The sequence below is a fragment of the Stegodyphus dumicola genome, chromosome 9 (assembly GCF_044657685.1).
Source record: "Stegodyphus dumicola isolate Sdum_Otavi_A_Nest chromosome 9, ASM4465768v1".
NCBI classification, from domain to species: domain Eukaryota; kingdom Metazoa; phylum Arthropoda; class Arachnida; order Araneae; family Eresidae; genus Stegodyphus; species Stegodyphus dumicola.
The window spans coordinates 43,838,081-43,864,213 of record NC_140776.1 but is presented as its reverse complement, the minus strand read 5'-3'; the positions used below and the strand labels follow the sequence as shown (position 1 = coordinate 43,864,213).

Here is a 26,133-nt window from a genome sequence, read left to right as displayed (position 1 = left end):
TGAGTAAGTATATTATCTCTAAGAAATATTTTACATTTCTTACAGATTTTACTAACCTGTTATATTATATCAAATAAAAAGCATCGTGCAAGTTCCAAAATCTTATATACCTAATCCAGACCAATAATTTTCAGAATATTTACCGGTAACTGTTTTAAATACATTTCCCAAGTAACTTTTTACCATATATTACACAGTTTACTTCTCAAAATTAGCAGATTTGCATCCAATATTACATACATTTGATGAATTAAAGTCTCAATCGAGGGGGAAGGGAAAAAAAATTGGGAAAAGAAAAATGTGGCTTACTTCGGCAGCTTGTTTGCCTTTTATAAGATCCGGATGCACGTGCGGGTGTGATTGATCGTCGATACGATAATCGGCGACTGATAGGCTCAGGAGAGATGACATCCATTGAAATTCAATGCAATTAAATATTAACTAGTTTTTAAAAATCTGCTCTAATTAATTCCATTCGAGAAGATATTCTGTTTATAAAACTTACTTTAAATTCACTGAAGTTTCAACAAAAGGAAAGATTACCAAACAGTTTTTAAAAATCTGCATTAATCAATTCTCGTTGACTTGAAAAATAATAAATTTACGTTGAGAAAGTCTGTAATTAAACCACACAGCTTAGCGTAATTTAAAAGATAGACCTTGCTTAAAAGTTCATTCTCACACTTGGGGAAGTTTTGAACATTTGACAACGTTTAACAGCTTCAGTACTCGTAATGAACATGATTCATTTTTAAAGATTTCTTCTTTGTAAGTTAGATTTTTAAATAGCTCTAAGACGTGTATATACATATATATGCATATATATTTTCAAGCTATTTTATATAACCTTGAAAAATAAATTTACATACTTCTAGCATTCATAAGCAATAAACCCGTTTGCGTAATCATTGATATGTTCGAATTCAAAGTTACATAACTATCCAAATTTTTTTTTCTTAAATTTCTATGATGACTATCTGAACAAGAACAGTGAAGAAATATATCTTTCATTTAAGGTCATATCCTATATCAGTATATTAAAGGCATAAAAACAGTAATTTAAACATAATGCTTATCTTCAGCGTACACCATCAACTACGGATCTACGAAGGAAAGAACGAGATTTTGTCCGTGGTTTCTAACTGAAGTTCGGGCACCTTCCCGAGCTGGGTGGTTGCGGTGAATGATGTGAGGGTGAAAGCTGTATATTTAGAATATTGCTCCCGGGATGTAAAGGAACTCAGAAGATGAAAGAAGAAATGACAATATCTCCTCTGCATTTTTCTGAGTTTGAAAAACCCGCGCGAACCACAAAGATATTACCCAAGAAAACTTAAATAAGCATTGTCATTTCATTCACTTTCTATTCTTTTATATGCGGCTTTTAAACAGCGATGACTCAAACAAAGGCATTTTTCACTATTTATAATGCGAAATATACGAATCCTGTTATTTTTATTTGTTAAATCCTCTATAAAATCGAAAAATTGGAACATACATTTTATTGCATCAATCAATTACTGCAACAAATTAATAAAACAATATCACAGGCTGGTTTAATGCTTTAGTGGACATTACATCAACAAACTAATAATTAACAGCAAATGTCACAGTTTATTTATTAAAAAGATGTATATTACTTTAAATGTGGTGTCTTTATATTGTACATGCTGTTATAAGAGAGAAAGACTTATATTAAACGACACAATAACCAATAAATGTTTTGTTATCTGTTATTAAAATTTACTGATCTGTAAATCAAATTTAGTAAATTCTTTCCCTGCATTTTCTTATTAATTATAATATGCAATATGAACAAAATAACGGCTAGCATAATACTTGTAGTCATTGTTCTCACTAGGCGCATTTCTAATAAAATTTAATAACTCAATAATTAAGCAACCGAATTACTCTCCATTCTTTCATTTTAATATTGAATTATTTAAAGTTTGTCACAGATTAAATTATAACGTTTTAAACAGATTATCAAAGAAAAAAAAAAAAAAAAATATTAGAAACTACATTTTGTTGCTTCAACCAATTACTTAATTACTTGCATTTGGGGGTCCAAACCGGCCAAACGGTAAAGTCACTGAAAACTTATAGTCCCTCTGAGATTTGATTCCCGTGAACGGCAGCTGCATGGGCGTTTTCATGGTTTTCCCCATGTACAGAGGCTGTTCACACATTTTTTAGACGACGTATATTGTATTCACAAAACTAAATTCATAAAATTCTTGTGTTTTAAATGTTCTATTTGACATCCCTTATTCTGAACTATCTTTTGACACCGCAATTTCCAGGATAACAATGCCTTTTGAAGTGGCAGAAGAGATATTCTATCCCATTCCTCCCGAACACCTTTCCAGAGTCCTGTTAGGGTTTTGGGACAACGTTTGGATAATGCAGTTTTTAAAAGTCCGATAGCACAAAAATCCATAGGTGACACATCGGGAGATTTAGTAGGGATATCAGTGAAGGGTATGGCCTTGATACCAGTTTTTTGTTCCATTTCTTTTAGGAAATTTACAATGGATTTTGATGTATGACTGTAGCTTTGTCCTGATGGAGTCTCACAGATTGATGGCACTGTAGGTAAAGCGATGGTATTTCTTTCAGAAAAGTTGGCGATAAAATATGTTCCTGATAGTATTTGGAGTTAATCTTGACATTTTTTTTTTTTTCACTCTCTTTATTTTTAACTTGCCATTATAAGAAAAACCAGCAACAATCATGAATCCGTTAGAAAAACTTTCTTTCGATTCTTTGAACCACGTACTTAAATTTTTTCCCCCTTTTATGATAATAAATGGCTCTTTTTTGTTACAATCATTTAAATACACCCATGCTTCATCTATTGTGACAATTGTTTTCCATTTTTCTTTGGATAAGTGTTTCTCATATAGAATTCTGCAACGTGTCCTGCGTTGAGCGATATGCTTTGGAAGAAGACGATGCACATTGCGTTTTTTCGTTTCTTAAGTTTTATCCATATTTCTCTTCGGAAAGAGTGTAAATGTAGCCTTCGAACCACTGCTTTGTTAAATTCGCCATTTTGAATAAAAACAAAACTTTCAAGCCACAGACGATAATTTTGACTTAAACATAGTACAATTACAATTACTTCTTTTGCAGCAAACGATTTTTTATTACCGCTTACCAAAATCGTCTAAAAAATGTGCGAACAGCCTCTGTATAACGCGTATACGAGCCAATTTACCTTAAAAAGTCCTCCACGCCGGCGTCCCTCTCTTAGCCAAATAGTCCTCGACTGCTTTGACAGAATCAAATAAACCTAAATCTATAGCATTTGAAATCAAAATTCTTAGCTCAAAGTACACTGCTGGTCATTAAAAAATGCTCCACCATGATGGTAGTGCACAATAAACCTAAAATTTGTATGAAAAGTTGAACATGCTGGGACATGAAAATGATTAGCATTTCCCGGCATGCAAGAAAGAATAATGGTATCTCAATGCAATATAAAAAGAAGACTGATATGTTGAATTTTCATTCAGAAATCGTATTTCGCCTTTTATGTTAGAGACTATTTACCGTATCGCGCATTTGCTGTTCGCATTGATTGAGATCCATTGAATTCTATGAAAATCTGCATTCAGTGCATCCAGAAGGACCAGTCAGAATAACGTGCAGAATCTCAATCACTTACCTACCCACACAACCACCTATGTCCGAGACGAAAGACATCTTATCCGCATCCCTATTAAGGATTTTACAGCCACATCATGTATCCTAGGTCAGGAGATTGGATACGTTACCCATCCAAAGTTACGACGTCTGCAACGTCCTGGATTGTCAGCTAGACGACAAATGCCTTGGCTTTCCCTGACAATAAAAAAATATCCACACCTACAAGTTCAATGGCATTAAGTCCTAATCTCTGCCGAATCCCGCTTTTATTTGTAGCATCATAATTGCCATACTTGTGTGTGCGGGGAGGGGGGTGGCAATACAGGGAAGGAATGTTGGAAGCCTGCATTTATCATCGTTATACCGACCTAGCGTTTGGATTAATCGCATGGGGTAGCTCTGAATATAACAATAATGACTAACTTTACTCTGCATATTCAAGTACATTGATTAGCCACTGGTTCAGGTTTTAATGCCCATGACGGTGGCAAACATTCCGATCTCCTCTTGCCTCACTTTTCAGTAGAACAGGACGAGATCTCATGTTGCTGACGATGTCTTAATTTTTTCAACACAGAGGGTTTTAACTCCTGCTTTGGTCAACAAGTTTTCCAGACTAATTGAAAAAGTTTAATCAATGTCTAAGGCAGACTGATACAACTGCCAACCAGGTACAGGCAGAAGTGGGTATGACACCAGAATTTCCCCATTGGGTCTTACAGGTATAGTCCCGCCGTACTAACTGTATACTTTCACGTCAATTTCGAGAAAGAACACGGCGGATGGCGGCCCGACAGTCAGAAGATTTTAGCACAAAAACAGCGTGGATTGCTATGTCCGTAACTGCCATTCAAAGTTTATTCGACTCCATGCCCAGTTATATAACAGATGCTGAAGTTGCCTAAGGCGCATGCTACACAACAATAGCAATAATATTCTGCTAATACCTTCATGGTATAACAATTTTAACAGCCAGAAGTGTAAAATCACTAATTACCTCAAACATATTCCCAAACACTATCAACCTAGAGCCTTTCCTTTTGAGAGAAAAATTGTAAGATTCAGCTTAAAATTCAACATTAAAAAGTCCTTTAATTCAGTGGCTTTTAAGCTTTTTACAGATTATACCGCTTCGTTCATGATTAAAAGTTTACAGTCCCCAAACATAAAATTTTTGCCTCTAGATTTTGAAAAACATTTACAACAATCTGCAAACCCTACTGAGAAAGTTTTTAATTTACTATACAAATATATTTGCAAGTAAGGTATCTCAAAACCGTTTAATAATTCTATGACTGAACATTACAGATTATAAGAAAAGGTTTTAATCAGTTAACAAAATAAAATGAGAAACATATTTTAACATTTAGAAATATAATTAATAGTAATTTTTTTCGAAGATAATGGACAAAAATAAACTCCTGCGCAAACTTTTCTTATCACAATTCTAGACTTGAAATCTTAAATTCCGAAAAAGAAGCTGATTTAATCAGTTAAAACTTTCAAGCAGAAGCCCAGCTCCAATTTTCCCAGTTGCAAAACTCACATTTAAGATATACTATGACTGAAGAAGTATTTTCATGGAACAACATTGTTTGGAAAGGCACCAATGAACGTAAAATCATGGTTAGCAATTTGAAGAAAATTTTGGCAAAAAACTCATTTTTAGTCCTAAAAACTGAAAACACGCCGAAAGTTCCTCGCGGACTCCTAGAGATATGCATACCACAATTTGAGAATCGTTGATTTAGTTGATTTTAGTATACACAAACTGAATGAGTACTTTTTATTTAAAAAAAAAGTATTAAATTAATACAACCGATGATGACTCTTGTTGGCATTCTATCAAAGTAATTAAACCTATTTAATAGGATTCAAGATAAAGTGACTTGACATATCGTTTTGAAACAAAGAGTACGTTTCTTACAATTTCTTGGCCGTTCCGTCGCTTTGATTAACGTCCCATCTATAATAAAAGCTATAAATACGCATCTTTATTAGTCAGTCATACGCAAATTATTATTCAGAGCCTGTAACCGTGTATACCTTGTAATTCGTATATAGGCTTCGTTCCTACTTTTTCAAAAAAAAAAAAACTTTTTGTTATGTTAGGAGAAGTGTATGGAGATCCACGGTTGAAATTTCGGTTCACATTCTTGTCAAAAATCAAGTGCCGACATTTCAAACATACAAATCCTTAATCCTTGTTTCAAACATACAAGCCCTGACTGATTTTCGGTTACAGAAGTAGATTTTGCACACTATACAGAATAAAAAAAAAAAAGAAAGAAAAAGAAAAACTAAATGGCTGTTGCTATTAATATTGTTGCGTGCGTACGGGTTCGTTATGAAATGAATGCACAAGTCCGATGCAAAATGAACAAAAATTTATTATGATCACAACAAAAATGCTTAAATCTTCTCAAATTATCATGCAGTATTACAATATCTCACAGTAGTTATCTTTTAACTACTCAAATGTCCAATAGAACGTAATTCAAAACAGCTAAAGAAAGCTAATTCGCGAATTCGCTACAATCAACAAGAGCAGTTTTCTAAACAACAACAAACTAAGCAACTACTACAAACTGAGATGTTTTCCTCCTTTTATAACATTTTAAAATCACGTGCTAGAATTTTCCAGTACTTTCTCGAAATCAAAAAGACTTATTTATTTATTTAATGCACAAGCTCTTGTATTTTCAATTTTCCGGCTTAGCTTTCTTTTAATATTCGTCATGCGCTGCACTACGCGAGAAATAAAACCATTTAATTTATAACTGAACTAACATTAGCTTTTTAAATACCAAATTCGTAACACAGCCCCCTTCCCAAGGACTGCACGTCCCGGGCAGTACAATCCCTGGGCAGGAAGCCAAACTTACAACTGAGGCATAAATGCAACTGAGGCATAAACATTACATTACAATATCAAACAACATGAACAATAAATGCAATAACTAACTTAAACAAATCAAAACAAATACACAGTTAAAAACAAAAAAGAACCATGGTCTTATACTATTTACAATTATTTACATTACGTACTATGGCCATAGTATTGAGCTAACCTGTCGTAATGAACGACTTTAGGTTTAGAGTTCGAAGACTTACGAATCCGAACCACGACGTCATTCAGCCTTTTGAGGACTGTGTACGGGCCATCCCAAGGTGACTGTAATTTCGGACAAAGTCCTTTCCATCGAGTCGGATTCCACAACCACACTTTGTCTCCTTCGTGGAATTGATGTTCAGTAGCTCTTGTGTCGTATCGGGTCTTCATCTTCTCCGTCGCTAAGTTGACTCGCTCTCGTGCAAAGTTGTGCATCACTTCAAACCGGGCCTGGAGATCTTGAATATATTCCTCAGGCGATGAAGGAGCCTCCGGAGGGCGACCAAACAAGAGATCACAAAACAGACGAAGGTCACGACCGAAGAGCATCTGTGATGGAGAATAGCCGGTAGTCTCGTGGACAGCCCTGCGGTAAGCCAGTAAAAAGAGTGGTAATTTCTTGTCCCAGTCCTGTTGGTTTCTGGAAACCACTAATGAGAGGTTATTAAGGATGGTTCGATTGAACCTCTCTACCATGCCGTCCGACTGGGGATGTAATGACGTCGTTTGGGTTTTGTCAATGCAGAGTAGTTTGCATAGTTCTTTAAATACTGCCGAGGTAAAATTCCTTCCCTGATCTGAATGTAACTGAAGAGGCACTCCGAACCTGGAAATCCAGTGCTGTATCATCACCTCAGCTACTGTGACAGCCTCTTGATCAGGAATAGAGTACGCTTTAGGCCACTTGGTGAAGTAATCAATGACAACGAGTATGTATTTGTTGCCATCAGCAGTTCGTGGCAGAGGTCCCAGGATGTCAAAGGCGATACGTTCAAAAGGCGCCCCTACGTTGCAGCTTGCCTCGGCTGCGTCTCCTCGGTCCTTTCCGACCTGCACAGGCATCGCAAGATCGGCACCACCTTTGCACGTCATCCTTTGCATTATTCCAGTAAAAGCGCTCACGAACTCTCTGTAAGGTCTTCATTATTCCAAAGTGAACTCCCGTAGGGCTGTTATGCAGTTCTTTAAGGACATCAGGAATGCGGGATCTTGGAAGTATCAGCTGCCATCGGAACGTCTTCCCATCATCCGATTCGAATTTCCGGTATAAGACGCCGTTTCGAATGTAAAGTGAATCCCAGAATGCCCAATACTGTTTGGTTGTAGGACTACAGATAGAAATGTCCTGCCAGGTAGGTTTTCTGGTTGACGACTCCATTAAATGAATTATGGGTTTAATGTCGCGGTCTTCCAGCTGGTCTTTCCTGACTTCATCATCACTCCACGGTTCTCGATCAGCCGATGTTGATGTTGTAATTTGTCTTGCGACCGGGTGAGTGAGTGAGTGAGTGATTATGGCGCAAAAACCAGAGATGGTTATGACGCGCCAAACACAAGATGGGATGATTACAATTGATGACATTAAAATTCAATCAATAAAAACAAGTAGATAAATGTACCAAATCCAGAGGATGAAGTCATATAAACACAAGTTAAAAAGCACATATTAAAATTCAAGACACAGTCTTCAAAACAAATTACATTTGGTAATAAAAGCAATCTCTTTTAAATAATAAAATAAATTACAATTCACCTCTCTTCCGATTAAACGGTCGAGAGGTAAGTCACAGCTATTAAAATATTTCTGGCGAAGACTATTAAAACATGGACACTCAATTAAAATATGACGAACAGATAAACAAACATTACAATTAAAACAAACAGGCTCATTTTCAGCTTTGAGAAGATAGTTATGTGTGACTCGAGTGTGACCAATTCTGAGGCGAGTCAAAAGAACGTCCTCCTTACGATTTCCAACAATATCCCAATGCTCAATTCTAGGCTTGACGTTTCTCAACTTGTTGTGATGCTGAACATCCCAAAATTGCTGCCATTTTTTTCGGACCTTTCCCTTGATGACATTGCAGATATCTCTAAAAGGGATAAGGCGACTGGACAGTTCAACAGCAGATTTGGCTGCGATATCTGCAAGCTCATTTCCTTTTATTCCAGCATGTCCAGGAACCCAGCAGTACAGGACTTCATAACCTCGAATCGTTAAATTTATATGAATTTTGAGAACATCCACTACTACAGGATTCTGAGTGTTGGGAAAAGCTTCCAAGGATTTAAGAGCACTATACGTGTCTGTGTAAACTATGAACTTTTTGTGGCAGAGCTTTGAGATATACAAAAGACCATGATATATAGCAGTCAGTTCAGATGTTAGGACTGAGAAAGCATGGTGCAGGCATCTGCCCTCTATGTAATTTTCAAATACAAAAGCCATCCCAACATGATCATTTGTCTTTGATCCATCTGTGTATATCGGATAATAACTGCTATATTTGTGCCTGTGCTCAGCAAAGAGTTGTCTATAAACGATCTCGTTAGTGCTTGCCTTCACGTGATGTTTGAAAACATCAAGAAGCTGAATCCGTGAATTTTCCCAAGGTGGGATTTCAAAGTTCTGTACTGCTTGGGGGCGCATATCAGAGAGGGAAAGTTCCTCAATGATAGGGCGAAGTCTTAAAGGAAAGGTAGGAACGCAGGATGGACGTGTTTCAAATAAAGTGTTACACTCATTATCAAGTAAGCACAGCTTATTGGGATGTTCAGGTTGGGATAAGATATTAAAATATTGTAAAAGGGACAATTGCTCACGCCTCAGATAAAATGATGGTTCGTTAGAGTCAACATATAGGCTGTGTACAGGAGAAGTCCTGAAAGCTCCTGAACAAATCCGCAAACCCTGATGGTGAACAGGATCCAGTTTTAACAAAACAGATGAGCGAGCGGATCCATAAACAGCTGAGCCATAGTCCAGTCTAGAGCGGATCAGCGTTCTGTAAATGCGAAGCATGGAGCAACGCTCTGCACCCCAAGAGGTGTTCGCCAACACTTTTAAAATATTTAGTGTTTTGAGACACTTCTTTCTCAGGTTTAAAACATGAGAAAGGAAAGTCAATTTTTGGTCGAACGTCACTCCTAAAAATTTTACTTCGGGCGCAACTGGAATAATTGTACCATTTAGATATAACTCAGGTTCAGGATGGAGACCTCGCTTCCTACAAAAGTGCACGCACACAGTTTTCTGTTTCGTAAAAGTAAATCCCTGTTTGTCTGACCATTCTTGGATCTTATTCAGAGCCATCTGCAATTGCCTCTCTATGTATCTCATGTCTGCTCCTCGACAGCTAATCTGTAAATCATCTACATATAGTGATCCCAAGATGGTATGAGGAAGTTCTTTTAATACAGAATTTATTTTTAAACTGAACAGCGTTACACTAAGCACACAGCCTTGAGGCACACCCTCTTCCTGTTGAAAAACATCCGAAAAACAGAGCCAATCCTTACTTGAAAAGTTCCAGCGTTCAAGAAATTCTGTATGAAAATTGGTAGGTTGCCGCGCAAGCCACTCTCGTGAAGATCCCGGAGTATACCGTATCTTCATGCCTTATCATAAGCTTTCTCAATGTCGAAGAATATTGAGACAAGGTGACTTCTTCTGACAAAGGCTTTTCGAATAGATGTCTCTAATAGAAGCATATTGTCTACGGTCGTTCTCCCCTTTCGAAAACCGCTCTGATAAGGCGATATAATATTATTCTTTTCCAAGAAGTAGACTAGGCGGCTGTTTACCATCTTTTCAAACAGTTTGCAAACACAGCTGGTAAGGGCAATTGGCTGATAGTTCGAGCGATTCCTCGGGTCTTTCCCTGGCTTCGCAATAGGAATGACAACAGCTCTCCTCCATGCACTGGGAAATGTATGCTCCTTCCACACTCTATTGTAAAGTGTGAGAAGGGCACTCAGTGACTTATAGGACAGATGCTTTAGCATTTCATAATACACGCCATCCAGACCCGGACAAGACCTATGTGTCTGCAAAAAAGCTCTCCTTAATTCAACCATAGTAAAGTCGCTATTGTACGGCTCAAAGTTGGAAGAGTTGAAAGCGATGGGATTTTTCTCAGAGCGTTGCTTGATAGAAAGAAATGCAGGTGAGTAATTTCGGCTGGAAGAAACGGCAGCAAATGTCTCACCAATTGTATTTGCAATTTCTTCTATGGAGCTAATCACTCGGCCATCTTTTTCCAGAAAGGAAAGTGAGTGGTCTTTATACATTCCACATGCTTTTCGAACTCTTTCCCAAACCCGCTTACTAGGCGTAGAGGATGTTATTGAGGACACATATGAAATCCAGGAATCCCTCTGGCTCTGCCTTCTTACTTTCCGTGCATTTGCTTTGACTCTTTTAAAGGCTATGAGGTTTCGCAGAGTAGGATATCTACGAAAAATACCCCATGCTTTTTTCTGTTTTTTCAGTGCTTCATGACAGTGGCGATTCCACCACGGTTTCGAATATTTTATTGTTTTTCCTGATGTTTTAGGAATCGAAAGCATAGCTGCCTGAATAATAGTATTAGTAACAGCTTCCACAGCGTCATCGATATGCACATCTTCTACCATTTGCTCTGTGAGCTCTGCGGAGGAAGAGAAGAGTTCCCAGTCTGCCCTGTCCAGGATAAAACGAGGGACTCTCGACACGGGGTTTGCTCCTCTTCGTGCAAGAGACACAAAAATAGGATAATGATCGCTGTTGTACAGGTCATTTCCGACACTAAAAGTGCAAAATGGCAACAGAGATGGTGAACAGATGGCAAGATCGAGAGCGTGGAATGTCCTTGAAGCCTCATGGAAGTACGTATCTTGCCCATTATTTAGGAGACAAAGGCTGTGATCTTCGATCATCTGCTCAATTTGTCTTCCTCGGCAATTTGTATCTTTACTTCCCCAGAGTGGACTATGGCCGTTAAAATCTCCTATTATGATAAAAGGCTCAGGCAGCTGCTCTATTAGATTATTTAAATCTTGCTGATAAATGTGCTCATTTGGAGGCAAATACAAAGAAACAAATGAAACAACAATATCAAAATTTACTTGAGTAGCGACAACTTGGAGGGATGTCGTCAAAGCAAGTACATTTGAGGGATAATCCAGTGAGGAGAGGAGACCTACTCCTCCACTGGCACGCTCACCTGCAAGGTTATCCTTCCTGACGAAAGAAAACCTCCGAAGTTTTGCATGGTGTTCTGGTTTCAGATTTGTTTCCTGTATTGCTAAGCACACAGGATGGTACACATTTATTATAGATTTGATGTCAAGCAAATTTCGGTGGAAACCGCGACAGTTCCATGACACGAGGGTGGCCATTATGAATGGTTTTTGTTTTTCCTGTGCTGTTCTTTTGTTTTTCGTGGAAGTAGATGCCTGGGAAATTCCAGACCCTCTTCCACTTCCATAAAGTCTGAATCCGCAGATTCAGAAATCATGTCATCAAGAGAGCTATTGCTGCGACTTCTATTTTTATTTGATATTTTTTGTGTGGCAGTTTTCGGCTTACTTTGAATAACTGTTTCTTTCTTTTGTACTATATGGGTTGCATTTTCTTTTTTCTTGTTGGATGTAGACGGTTGGGTTTTATTTGGTAGGGTCTGTGTGCCTATTGATGTTTGGGTGGCAACTGTACGATATGATTTAACAGCACTGGCGTATGATGAATTTGGTCGAAGCTGTGTGCTCTGGACTAGTCTTCTGGCTTCGGCGTAAGAGATGTTCTTAGTAACTTTTGTAGTCTGGATTTCTTTTTCCGATTTCCATTTTGGGCACAAGCGAGAAAATGCTGGGTGGTCACCCTTGCAATTTATACACAAAGGCGCAGCGGTACAATTATCAGAATCGTGGCCAATCTGTGAGCATCGGGCGCATGTGAGGCTGCCACGACAAGACGTCTTAGAATGGCCGAAACGCTGGCATTGGAAACATCGCATAGGGTTTGGAATATAAGGTTTTACAGGAATATTTAGATATCCGGCCTTAATATTCTTAGGCAGATCAGGCGTGTTGAAGGTAAGGATCACGTGTTTCGTGTCTATCAACTTACCTTCCTTACGCATCTTGATCCGCCTTACACCGCAGACATTTTGTTCGGATAACTCAGAAGCGATCTCTTCTTCAGAAACATACAGAAGGTCGAATTCTGAGATTACACCACGACAATAATTCAGTGACTTATGGGGTGTTACAGTGACATTGGCTTGTCCAAGTTGAGTAATCTGAAGTAAAGAAGCAGACTGGGTGGCTGAGTTTGTATCAATAAGCAAGTCTCCGGAGCGGAGACGCTTTATGTTTCTCGGCTCACCAATACAAGACTGGATGTATTTGTTTATTACGAAAGGAGACATCTTATGCATTTCGCCAGAAGGACTAGAGATTACTAGGAAACCGGGACTATTGTTATGATTTTTTTTATTTGCATCTGTCCGTAATTTTTTTGCAGAATTTTCAGAACTAGGTTGAGCGACAGGTTGAGTGACTGGTTTAGTAGGAGACGTTTCAGAACTAGGTTGAATGATTGGTTTATTAGCAGATGTTTCAGAACTAGGTTGAGTGACTGGTTTAGTAGGAGATGTTTCAGAACTAGGTTGAATGATTGGTTTAGTAGTAGATGTTTCAGAACTAGGTTGAAAGACTGGAGTGACTTCAAAGTTTTTTAATAAAAAAATATGTGTATTTGCCATATTGAAAATAGAAAAGATTCGGGTCCGACGGCCCCGCCCACCACGGAGCCCAACAAGGGAACACAGATTCCTGTGTTAGGGCTAGCCGGACCTATACGCAAACTGAAGCCCCACAGTCGGCTTTCCCGAAAGCAGGTACTCCCGAGAGCTTGACCCCAAGCCACTGACACAAGGACTAGTGACCAGCCGATTGACACCCGTGAGGACGACTAAGGTGCCTCCCGTTTAGCTGAAGCAGAGGCCAAAGTAGTGTCTTGGGGACAGTACCTCGCCCCTCAACTACCAGGACCCTCCTTTCCAGCGACACGGGTCTCCACGCACGGCAAACACGTGGGCAGTTTTCTCGCCACTCGAGAACTAGAGACAAGGTCTGTTCCAGTCTCTCGTGACGAGCCCCAAACTCCGTAGAGAGAAACCACGAGGGAGAAGGGAAGGGAAAAAGTACCAGCCAAGAGGAGAGGAGACGGAAAAGAGGATAGATCACTGGGGCTCCAGGATCGTGACACCCGTCTCACCAAGAAGATGATCCCCTGAAGGGCTAGGGTACCTCGGGATTGCCACACCCGTACTCACAAAAGTGAGCCCCCTGAGGGCTGTCTTGCGACCGGAGTAAGCAGCTCGTATTTCGCTTCCACCCTGGAACAATATCGGCAGCTTTCTTGGCAAGGTCTTCTAGACAGGGCGTCGGCGTTTTCGTGTGATGATCCCTTACGATGACGGATAGTGATGTCATATTCTTGGAGTCTCTGTATCCACCTGGCTATTTGACCCTCAGGATTCTTGAAATTTAAAAGCCAAGTCAATGATGCATGATCGGTGCGGAGCAGGAATTTTCTGCCGTATAGATAGTGATGGAACTGTTCTACAGGTTTAACTATGGCGAGCAACTCTTTCCTGGTGACACAATAATTCCTCTCCGGTTTAGACAGGCACTTGCTCCAGTACGCCACTACACGTTCTTGGCCGTCTACTTCTTGGGAGAAAACAGCACCGACACTTTCATTGCTCGCGTCAGTGTCGAGAATAAATGGTCGGTCGTGCTGAGGATACGTCAGGATTGGAGTAGATGTTAAAGCCTCCTTTAAGGTGTTAAATGCATCGTCGCATTCTTTGGTCCACAAGAACTTTTGGTTGCTCTCTGTCAACTTGTGAAGGGGTCTTGCGATGGAAGAAAAGTCCTTCACGAATGTCCTATAGTAGGTGCAAAGCCCTAGGCAGCTTCTCAGCTGATGGACATATTCGGGACATTTCCAGGATTTAACCGCTGATTCCTTTTCAGGATCCGTGCGCACACCTTCTGCAAAGATGATATGCCCCAGGTAAGTCACTTCCTTTCGGAACAATTTGCATTTAGCGGGTTTCAGCTTCAGATTGGCTTCTTTCAGTTTCTGAAGCACCTTCCTAAGATTTTCTAAATGTTCTTCAAAACTCTTTCCGGCGATGATGATGTCGTCCAGGTATATCAAGCAGGCTTCGTAGGAAAGGTCTTTCAAAACAGTCTCCATAAGACGTTCGAATGTTGCCGGCGCATTACACAGTCCAAACGGCATCACCTTGAATTGCCAAAGCCCTTGTCCCGTAGTAAATGCCGTCTTTTCTCGGTCTTCAGGCTGTATTTCTACCTGCCAATACCCACTCTTTGAATCAAGTGTTGCGAACCACTTGCTTCCAGACAGAGAGTCTAGAATGTCGTCAATTCTAGGAAGATGGTAACTGTCTTTCTTCGTAACCTCATTCAACCGGCGATAGTCGACGCAAAATCTTGTTGAGCCGTCTTTCTTTCTGACTAGGACGATGGGAGATGCCCATGGACTTACTGAGGGCTCGATGACATCGCCTTCTTCCATATCTTTTAACAGTGTTCGCACCTCTTCCTGTTTAGCAAACGGTAGACGTCTTGGATGTTGCTTGATCGGGGATGATCGCCGGTATTTATTCTATGTTGTGTCAAACTAGTTCGACGTCAGAAGACGAGCGGGACAAAACAACTTGAAGATCTTTAATGACGCGATCGGCAGCATTCTTCTCTTCATCGCTTAATTGCGCATTCTGAAGTAACTATGATGTAATGCTTTCTGAAGACACGGATTCTTGGATGTTACTCATTCTTTTAACGCTGGTTACTTGAGTACATGCAGCAACCACTTCACCTTTCTTAATAACTCTCGCCTTCTCAGTTACATTGGCGACTCTCACCGGGATAACCGTTCTGGATAGGTCGACGAGTGTTGAGGCTACTAGTACTCCTTTTGGGCTATTACAGTTATTGGGATATTCTATGATGCCGTAGCGGAAATTTCTATTTTCGGCTATGGATACTGGAAGTAAAAACTCAGTTCTTGCGGGTATTGTGATATCATCTTGAGCTATAATTTTGTGGATAGATTTCACTCCATCATTAATTCCGAATAGGGCTATGTCCTCAGATGTAGAATGCAATTCGTTATTTTTAAAGTGCAAGGAAAAATTGTATTTCCTTAGAAAGTCCAATCCGAGTATGCAAGAATCAGTGATCTCTGCTACATAGGCCGTGTGATGGTAAGCGGCACTTCCAAACGTGATGTTAACGTTCACTTTTCCGTCGATGTCGATCTTCTCACCGGACACAGTCTGGAGGGTAACGCAGGGCGGCATCCAAATAAGATTGTTTCCCAGTTGTTGAGCCAAATCTTTTCGGATGATGGTAACGTTGGCTCCTGTATCTATCGTCATATTGCAGAGAATTCCATTAATATATCCTATTATGAAAAGTCCATTACTGCCCCCTCTCACTGCAGAAATCTGAAGCGCTTTAAACTAGGGCTTTTCTTTATCTGGCAACCTCCGCCCCGCGAGATCGCCACTATTTAGTTTCCCTGCTGTTTGTTAGGAGCGGTCTTAACATCCGTACCCTGGGGTATTCTGCAGTTTCGTCGTATGTGTCCTTCAGCACCGCAGTTCCAGCACTTAACGGTCGGTTTCTTCTCACCAATATTCCGTCTCAAGGCGTTCAGTTGTCTAGTTAAATCGTCTAGACGAGCGGTGACTTGATCCCCTGGCTCTTGGACTTGAGCAGCTCTGACTGGGTGGCGGTCTCGACAAGTGGCTTGCTAGGCTGTCTCGAATTTCATGGCGTACACTAAAGCGCTTTTCAAATCTTTAACATCCGCCATTCGCAGTGCTTTCTGTATTTCAGGGTCCCGGATGCCATCGGTGAAATATTGCAGCGACAGAATTTCTCTCGTTTCTCTCGGGCACTCCGTAAAGGCGAGGTGGGACAGCCTTTCAACATCCGTGGCAAGTTCCTGGAGTGATTCAGTGGGCTTCTGTTGACGGGATTTTAATTGAAGTCTGCTGTAGTCTTTTAAACATTTCTCGCCAAAGCGCAGCTCCAATGCGCCGGATAGAGCTTCGAAGTCAAGTCTTTGGTTTTCGAGAAGCGTCTGCAGTATATCCGCTGCGTCTGCTCGCAGAGAAGCGGCGAGATGACAGGCCTTGGGAATCCCATCCATTCGCATCCGCAACTATAGAAAATTGGGTCTTATACACTTGCCAGGATGTCTTCCCATCATATGTGGATAGCTTCAGAGGTGGATGAGCAAGCATCGGTAAGAATTTAAAATCATCACTCCTGCTCCCTGCCGTCGCTACGAATTTCTTTAAAGTATCGACTTCTTTCGCAACGGCTGAAACTCTATCATAAATTTGCTGCTCGAGGGTAGAAACTGGCTCTTCTATATGTTCTTTTACAGAAGAAACTCTTTCTTCTATTTCTTCTTTCACCGAAGAAACTCTTTCTTCAATTTGAACTTTTACGGAAGAAACTTTTTCTTCAATATGCCCAACTTTATTTTCAACCACATCTATTCTGCCTTCCATAGCATCGAATTTGGTTTCTATTATGCAGGCAATTTCTCTTTTCATTTCGTATTGACTTTCTTCAATCTTTACTTGTACGGATTTTATTTCTTCTTTAACAGATTCCTTAACAACTTTTATTTCGTGTTTAAACGTTAATTGATCAGTTTGCAACTTTTTCTGACCAGCTTCCATCTTTTCCTGACCAGATTTCATTTCATCTTTCATTTCTTGCATAAAGTATCTTAAAAGTAACGTGAGCTTTACTGATATTTAAATACTTTTTGGCAGATCTCATCCTAAAAGAGGGTCTAAAGATAAATTGATTTTATTTAATTTACAATCAATGAAAATCATTGAAAGCAATCACTGAATGAATGAAAATCACAAAAACTACTCGCATTATGCATACAATTGTCTCTTATTTATCTCCTGATAGATCAGACAAAATTGCCTACATAATAGAAGCACTTTGAAAGTGTTAACAGTTCTTAAGGGTTTTATGCACTCCAAAAAAAATGTCAAAATAAAATCTTATTATTCATAAGTATAAAAAGGAAGTAAACGATAAAAGCGGTTTTACCTATTTTCTAGAAGGGCATTAAATCTAAAAGATTAATCTATTCTTATTTGCTATGATTAAAAACCATTAAATATGGTAAACTTAAAGAGCGTGCAAAATCGCTGACGTTTTAATCATAGCAAAAGTCAGTACTAAAAAAAATTAGCATTAAAATTATGGGTCAGTTTGAGAGAGAGATTGCCTCTATTTGATTTTCAAGTATATTAGCGCGAGACGAAACTGCGGTTTTTGCCAAAATGTAGCCAACTGATAAGAAGAGGAAAATAATGCGTAGCCAGCGGCTACTCTGAGCAGCGACAATGGACCACCCAGAGATCTACAGATAGGCGATTCTCTAAAATAGGGAGGGCATGGCTGGTACGACAGTCGTACCACAGCCGGCGTCAAAGAAAGTCATTTTCCTGGTACAACTGCTGTACCAGCCGACTTCAGAATGTTAATTACCGCAGATGGCCTTATCTTATCTGATAAATATTATATGTATTCGTATGCCAGTATTGAAAGAAACAATCAATCTGGAAAAAAATGGCTGCGATTTGATTTGAAAACGAGGCGTAAAAGGTTACCAGGAAGGATATTTCGTTTGGCATCAGTTGTACCAATATTGGCGACTTTATTGGTTGCGCCGGCAAAACGGAAAAGTACCGTAATAGGTTATACTAATGTTTTTATATTTTTCGGAAACACTACACTTCTGAGTCAGACGCGAAGAGAACACTTTGCCCACTCCCCACTAGAAAGAACGTAAGTTAATTAATACTTTTTCTGGCCCTTATATCTTCATGTTCATTCACTTTTCTTATTATATTTTTTATTTTTATATTATTTTTGATTTGTTTTTGCAAAGTTTTCATTATTTATCTTATATTTTGTAATTTTCTAATGTTTATATCAACTACTTTGAATTCTATTTCATAATGACAATTTCCAATGTTTAATTTTTACAAATAATATTGAACTCAAATGCAAACACGAGGGTGTCGGGGGACGGCTACTCGAGCTTTATAGAAATTTACTAAAGAAATTGCTTTTCACTCAAAATTGAATTGGCTAAAGTGCTTAATAGGAATAAGTTCTTTGAATATCAGCATTGGCTCATAATCCCTTCTATTCACGGAAATATTTGGCCTGACTTGAATTGCCGGTTTGGCTTAACCTTATTGCTCGAGTAAAGACGAAACACCTTCGTATTTATTTATTAATTATTGTTCATTGAACGGGAGTTGGTTTGTTCCCCTTGAAAAGTCAACTAATTTCCGATCAATGGCAATGATTACTTGCTTTTAATTTAATTACTTGCTTTTAATTTATTTCGGTACTATTCGGTTTCGAGGGCCGTAAAAAAATTGCAGCGAAAATGTATGCGCAAAAGCGCCAAATCTAGCAAACCCGCTAGATATTGACTTTCGTCATGGGATTTGCCCATGACGAAAAGTCGGCAATAGAATTTTGGGTAAGTGCAGAATCATCCACTGCTTGACGCGTTTTAAGAATTGCACATACTCGGTGTCCATATGCACATCGACATATTTTCACTTTAAAAAAATCCTAGAATTGCACAAAAATGACATTGCGCACACCCTTGACTTTATCTGTGTACACATCGACCTATTTTCACTTTTTTTAAGTGAAAATAGGTCGATGAATGAATTTTCTTTTACTTTTTGTAAAAGAAAATTGACAAAAATCCAATTGTTTTTACCCTTGTAAAAAGAAGCAAACAAATAAATGGGCGATTCTGCACTTTACCGAGAATTTTTTCATAGAAAAAGCATCATTCACTATAGAAAATTACGTTTGAACAACCAACGAGATGGAATTATGCTTTAGCGATAAGTCGGTAGCGAAATAGCGATGCAGGCATCCATTCAGTTATGTTTAGCAACTTTTATATAAATTATAATAATGATTTGAAATAGTTATTTACTCTTATGCTTCCAGTCAGTCGTGTTTAGCCTTTTTCATATAAATTATAATAATAAAAAACGTATTATATGAAATTAACCTTTCATCTAAATTAAATCATCAATCTTAAATAGTTATTTACTATTATACTTCCTTTCTTGCCACAATTATTAGGGTTGCCGCAAATATTCTTGGCAGCATTGGCATCAACAATACTTTGGCGATTTTTTACGGCCCTCGAAACCGAATAGTACCTTTATTTCTTTTTACAATTGAAATTTTGTTATTCATGATTTAATTCAAATCCCCGTTAAACATTTTTAACAATTTACATTCAAGTTACTTTAAAACAATTTTCGAAATTGAACTTACTAACTATGGATTCACTCTTTTAAGATAATTCTAATAAAAATAATCTTAGGAGATAATATAATCAATTAATCAATATTTTTTAGTAAATAAATTATTATTAACTTACTTTGCAGCATTTGCGCAAGTAGTAGTAACTTGTTTTCGCACTAAATGAATTTAAGATCATACAATGTTTTTCTATTAATATAAAACTTTTCTCAATATCTGTTAAAAAATGTATAAACTTTCATTTCATTTTTGTTCATTTTATTTTTTTCTTTCATTCCTTCGTTTTCTCGTTTTCGGTTTTAGCTACATGGTAATGGGAAAATTTTTGGTGCTCATTTTCCTGAATGTATTAATAAAGTTCCATCCTAAAAAGGCAATTTTCATTGGAAGAGACTGGTAATGTATTAAGTAAAACGGTCACTCTATTTCTGTTAGACTCAGCAGCTGCTGAGAGGTAAAGTCATTGAACACTGGAAGTTCGGTATGAATTTGAATCCCGCGAACAGACAGGTTGTTTTCGTAGTTTTTTCCCATGTGTAACATGTATACGAGGCAGTTTTCCTTAGAAAGTTCCTCCATGAAGGCATCCCTTCCCTTAGGCAAATAGCCCTTTGGCTTTGCCGTAATTACATAAACCAAACTTACTTCTGTTAGGTGGCCGCTAAACCAAAAACGAGAAAGAGAAGGAATGAAAGAGAGAAAAAAAAAATAATGAGAAATGAAAATTTATACATTTTTAACATTATTGAGAAAAGTTATTTTTATAAGAAAAACATTAATATAACATATTATATTGCAAAGTACACATCGAGGCTTTCAAAACATAGTAAATAATATTATCTATTTACGTGATAGATATAGTTAAATCTAGCATTGTTAGATGGCACTACATTACGACGACTTTTCACGATGTGTTGCTTTGCTCCACCCTACTTTGTGGCCCCTCCTTCTGCAGCTTCAATTATGAACAAAACAAAACTTTAAAAAATATTTTCCTTCTAAATTCAACATTATGCACTAGTTTAGGGCTTTAAACATTAACCTAAGTAAGTATTTTAAACGAGAAGCGTGGTCAATAAAAAGTTACAGAATTTTTATCTCAAGGATGGCGGCATAAACTGCAAATTATAGAGGTCATAAATAATTTATACCTTTGCTGGTCTTAAAAATTCAGTTTTTTAATTGTTTTTAATAACAAAATAAAATATATTTGCTAAACTAAACCTCCCTGCCATATGTTTCTATAAAAAGTATAATTCAAGTATACCAATAATTTTTATTGGTATTCAGATTTTTTTTATTGGTTATTCAGATTTTTCATGACAGGAAAAGAGAATTTCATTACTGGGAGGAGCCAAACGATTTTTTAAGGGAAGGAATGTAACACGATGTGATAAGCAAAATAGTAATGTAACGTAAAGATATTAGAAATGTGAAAGCGTTTGGAAGAGCGAGATTGGAAAATTAATATCATTAAGTAAACAAGAAAAATTATTAATGATGTGAAACTTGATTAAATGAAAAAACTTTACGGATAATTTTTGAAGATCCCATATTACAATGTAATTAAGTGACCGCCGTACTTAGCTAAAAAAAATTCCTTTAATTCATATTCCCTGACGAGAAATTTCAGCGCTTTTTCGATTTGGCCAATGTACACCAAACAGCATGATACATTATCAAACTATCAAACAATGCTAAATTAACACAATAACTAAAAGCACGTATGAGATCTTCAAGAATCGAAAACTGGATTTTACTGATAAGTGAAAAAAATAACTTAAATATTGAAGTGATGGGGAAAGTCGAGAAATTTTCTAATTGATTGTAAATTTAAATAATTATTGGTTACGTGTAAGCTGAAGGTCACTGGCGGCTTAGTGTCCTGTTAACTAAGTGTCTTGACAGTTAACTGTCCTATAGCTTAATGTCCTGACGGCTAAATGTCCTGTCGGCTAATTGTCCGTGTCGGCTAAATGTCCTGTCGGCTAAGTGTCCGTGTCAGTTAAACGTCCTGTCGGCTAAATGTCCTGTCGGCTAACTGGTGTCGGTTAAGTGTCCCGTCGGCTAAGTGTCCGCGACCGCATCTTCTTATATACCCAGAACTAGATAAAGAGTCTCAGAAACGATATAAGATAGCAAATAAGCAAACTATACTGGAATGCCAGAACTTTCATGAACTCCTTGCAGAGACTGGTACTCTCATGTTCCTTTCGTCGTTGTTTAAATTTTTAATTTTTTACTTTTGTTCCCAGGTTTATTTATCTTTTTTATTATATATCATTGTTCTTGTGCGATACTTGAGCTATTTTATATGTTTGTATTGATCCATCCAATAAAGCCATTAGTAACAACAACATATATGTTACTGTCAAAACGTGGACATATACACTGACTACCAATAAGAATTTGGACACCTGTGATAGAAAGAAAAACTAACTTTATTCAAAATCAATAGTTGGTAGAGCCTCTACGAGAGGTAATTACAGCGTGGATCCTCCGGAGCATACTTTCCACAAGTCTTTGTATGACAGCTAGTGGTATTTTCTTCCACTAGGCTTGGAGAAGACATAGAAGTTCCTTTACCGATTTTGCACGGGTAGTGCACCCCTGAATTCGGCTATGCAACTTGTACCAGAGGTTCTCGATAGGGTTCAGGTCTGGACTCTGGGCAGGCCAGTCCACTCGATGAACTCCATTGGCACCATACCAAGCCTTGGTTAACGTCGAAACACGACAACTGGCATTGTCGTCCTGAAAGTAACAGAGGTCCAACCCGTAAAACTGCCACAAGGTAGGAAGAACATTGTCATCCAAAATAGTGCAGTAGGCATCGGAGTTGAGCTTACCATGAATGGGGACCATGGGTCCCAGCCCATACCAGGAGAAACACCCCCAGACCATAATTCCACCTCCGCCGAACTTGACTGTTGGCACAATGCATTCTGGCAGGAGACGTTCTCCAGGTAGACGACAAACCCAGACCCTGCCATCCGAACGGTAAAGGGTGAACCTTGATTCGTCATTCCAAAGAACCCGTTTCCACTGATCTACAGTCCAATTTCGATGTGCTTTGCACCACATTAACCGAGCAGCACGGTTGGACTTTGTGATCAAAGGCTTATGGGCAGCAGCACGACCATGAAAACCAAGCAGATGTGCTTCCTTACGGATGGTATTCATTGAAATAATACTCCCGGATGAGTAATGGCAAACTGCACATTGAGTTGATAGTGGTAAGCGAATTTCGCTTACTGCGCATGCTTTATGGTGTACATTTGGCGCGGGGAGAAATATTGGCGAGTAAGCAACCCTACATTAGCTTATTCGTGATGTCCGTTGCTGTCGAGTCTGGTCCAGTGATGTTTAGAATTGCAATATTATGGAACTTTGTTTACTCGTTATTTTAACGTCCATACTGATTGAATTTGCTTTATTTATTAATATATGTTTCATTTTAATTTAGGCTAATTTGCTGGTAACGGTGCATTTAATATTTGTTAACATATGCTGTGCGTAATTATTCGTTATTTAGATTTAATTTGTTTACATGTTATAATTCAGTAATGTAAACTGGATTTTCTTGTCCAGTTTGTTTTAATGTTAGTTGACGTGTTTTTTCTCCTTATTTCAAAGATTTAAATAAACAGCATTAAGTAACTGTAAAATTCTTCAGTGTTATTTACAAACATTTGCTATAATCCTCTGAAGAAAACAAATCATTCCTTAAAACTTTTTTCTTAATGTTTCATTATGTAGAAATTTAGGAAATGTTAAAAAAAAAAAAAAAAAAAAAGAACTATATGTGTGTTAAGAAAGATGATATTGTGACATAGTACATAAACATACTTGCATTTATAATATATCAAATTTACTGAAATGAGAAAACACATATCTGAAAGTAATCTTGCAATAGCATTTGGTTTGGAGATTTTGCGCTGGGCATTTGTATTTACGCTGATTTCCTTTACCCATTTTTTGCTCTCTTCAATCGAATCCATACTTGATCGTATCATTCAGCTTTTCAGTTGTTGGAGTAGTACAGGAAAAAATCGCATTTTAACACAGTAATTACTTTACATTATACTCTACGAAGATTTAAAAGCTAGATTTGTTTACAATCACATGGCGGTACATCTACCATATACCGTATTTATCTTCTTTTCAAATCGCGCCAACATAATAATGACGCCAAAATTTTTCTGGGCATGCGCAGTATGCGACATTCGTTTAACACTGTTCAACTCAATCTGCGGTCTGCCATTACGCCTCCCGGATGCCTGTTGAAACTCCTCGCGGATGAGGGCTATCGGTTGGGTGCGGTTCTTCCGAATTTCTTTGAACAGCACTCGTCGGTCTGCCGACTCGGGGCACATTCCGACAATCACCGCTCACCTTCCACTTCTTAATCACATAGGCCACTGTCGATATTGGGTACTTCAGATCGCTAGATATGTCCCTTAAGGATCGGCCACATTGTGATACCCGATAATTATACCTTTCTCGAAATCAGAGAGCTCCGAACTGCGAGGCATCTTGCATACGACTAAATCCAATGCTGTTTCCTACACGATATATACCGGCGGAGTCCGTGGCGTACCTTGGGACCGCAGATATCGTCATTTGCATAGGTGTCCAAATACTTATTGGTAGTCAGTGTATAAACATTCTTCCATGGATAAATAAATCAAACTATTTGCATTACAAGAGATTTCACACTACAAATGACAGCAACAGTAAAAGAGGTCCATAAGGGCCAATACAATAAACTCAATGCCGCCAATTTAATTCAAATACGATATATGTACATTACTTGCTATTCAGAATTTCATTAATCATTATAGAAGAACTTTTCTATTTTAACAACTATGGTGTTAAAATAGAAACTAGTGCACTACACTGCAACTAGAGTGCACTGCAGTACAGCAGAAGGCCTAAATTAATATACAACATGAAATAATGCTTAAACACTTAATGAGATAGACGCCAGTGAATGGCAGTTTTTACTATTTTAAATGCAGTTGATATCAATTAAGTAAGTATCTAGTTCTGCATTTCTGCGTTTATTATTATTATTATTATTATTTTGACCTGCTAAAAGCACTATTTAACAAAGATATATAATTGAGAAAGACAACATTGCTAATTTTGCTTCCTGTGACAAGATTTTGAATTCTTCTAAATGCAGCCAAAACTCGGATACATTCTGATTTTTAAATGGAATTTTTAGTTTGTTGTAAAATATACAATTCATGATTCTACATAGCTGAAAGATTTATTTATATATTTTCATACTAAACTCATTCAGTAATCATTTTAATACCCAGCACTTTCTAGTGCTTTGATTGCAGATCTTCGAGGTGCATTTGACTCTGTTTTATCATGAATTCCTGACGTTATTTTCATTGAAAGAGTGTTTTGTAAGAGGGAAACAGTTGATGTATTTTTCCTATGCACTACAAATAATGCATACGTTCCCTTTTCAAAAAAAGCACTTTAGTTTTTGCTTCAAAATTTGTGGCTGCGGTTATAGACTCATTTCGTTTATTTTGCTACAAATATTGGCCAAACAGACTAGCTTGCCCACCCAGTAATAATCGCTTAAAATCTTGTTAATGTACTGTTACTTATTTGTTAATGTGCTGTCATGGTTCATCAAAAATGCTGTCACTTATTTATACAGCTCCACCAAGCACGTTAGCTTTTTCTTCGAAACAAATACCTTATTTTATCGTGTAGCAGAAGCGACTGGGAATGATTTTCCATGTTTTCACATACTAGTTTGAAGAGCCTGGTTCTAAGATGTTAAAACTAATTTTCAATAGCATCATTCAATACTATCGTAGAGCGTATTTTTTGCAAAGTGAACACATGTCTATGAAAAACGCAATGGGTGCTCCCACATCTTTTTTCCTTACTTTAACATTGGAAAGGCCTCAAGCGTTAGGATTGATCATTTTTCCGTGTATCTAAAACCTTTCCCACGTTTTCCTTTCCTCCAAAAGATTAAGTATTTCATTCAATGAATATGCTAGTTGGTAGAGATCTCAAATGAATAACTTGGTAATAACTGTAACAAACAAATACTGTTGAAACCACCCACCCAGTGACGTCAGTCTATTCATCCATTTATAATCCGAATTTAGTATACTTGATAC

The 26,133-nt window shown here is 38.0% G+C and overlaps 1 protein-coding gene across 4 annotated transcripts in view; it reads right to left on the bottom strand.

The window, feature by feature from the left end:
• The window catches only part of LOC118196067 (protein SSUH2 homolog), a 137,284-nt gene that overhangs the window by 104,475 nt on the left and 6,676 nt on the right, over positions 1-26,133 (bottom strand). The window contains exon 1 of one of the 4 annotated variants that reach the window (XM_035367452.2): positions 870-1,171. The exons of 1 other annotated variant lie outside the window; for it this stretch is intronic. In XM_035367452.2, the coding sequence (XP_035223343.1) occupies positions 870-1,011 (142 nt within the window). In that variant the 5' untranslated portion in view covers positions 1,012-1,171. 2 more of the 4 variants (XM_035367453.2, XM_035367455.2) reach the window with 2 other exon arrangements.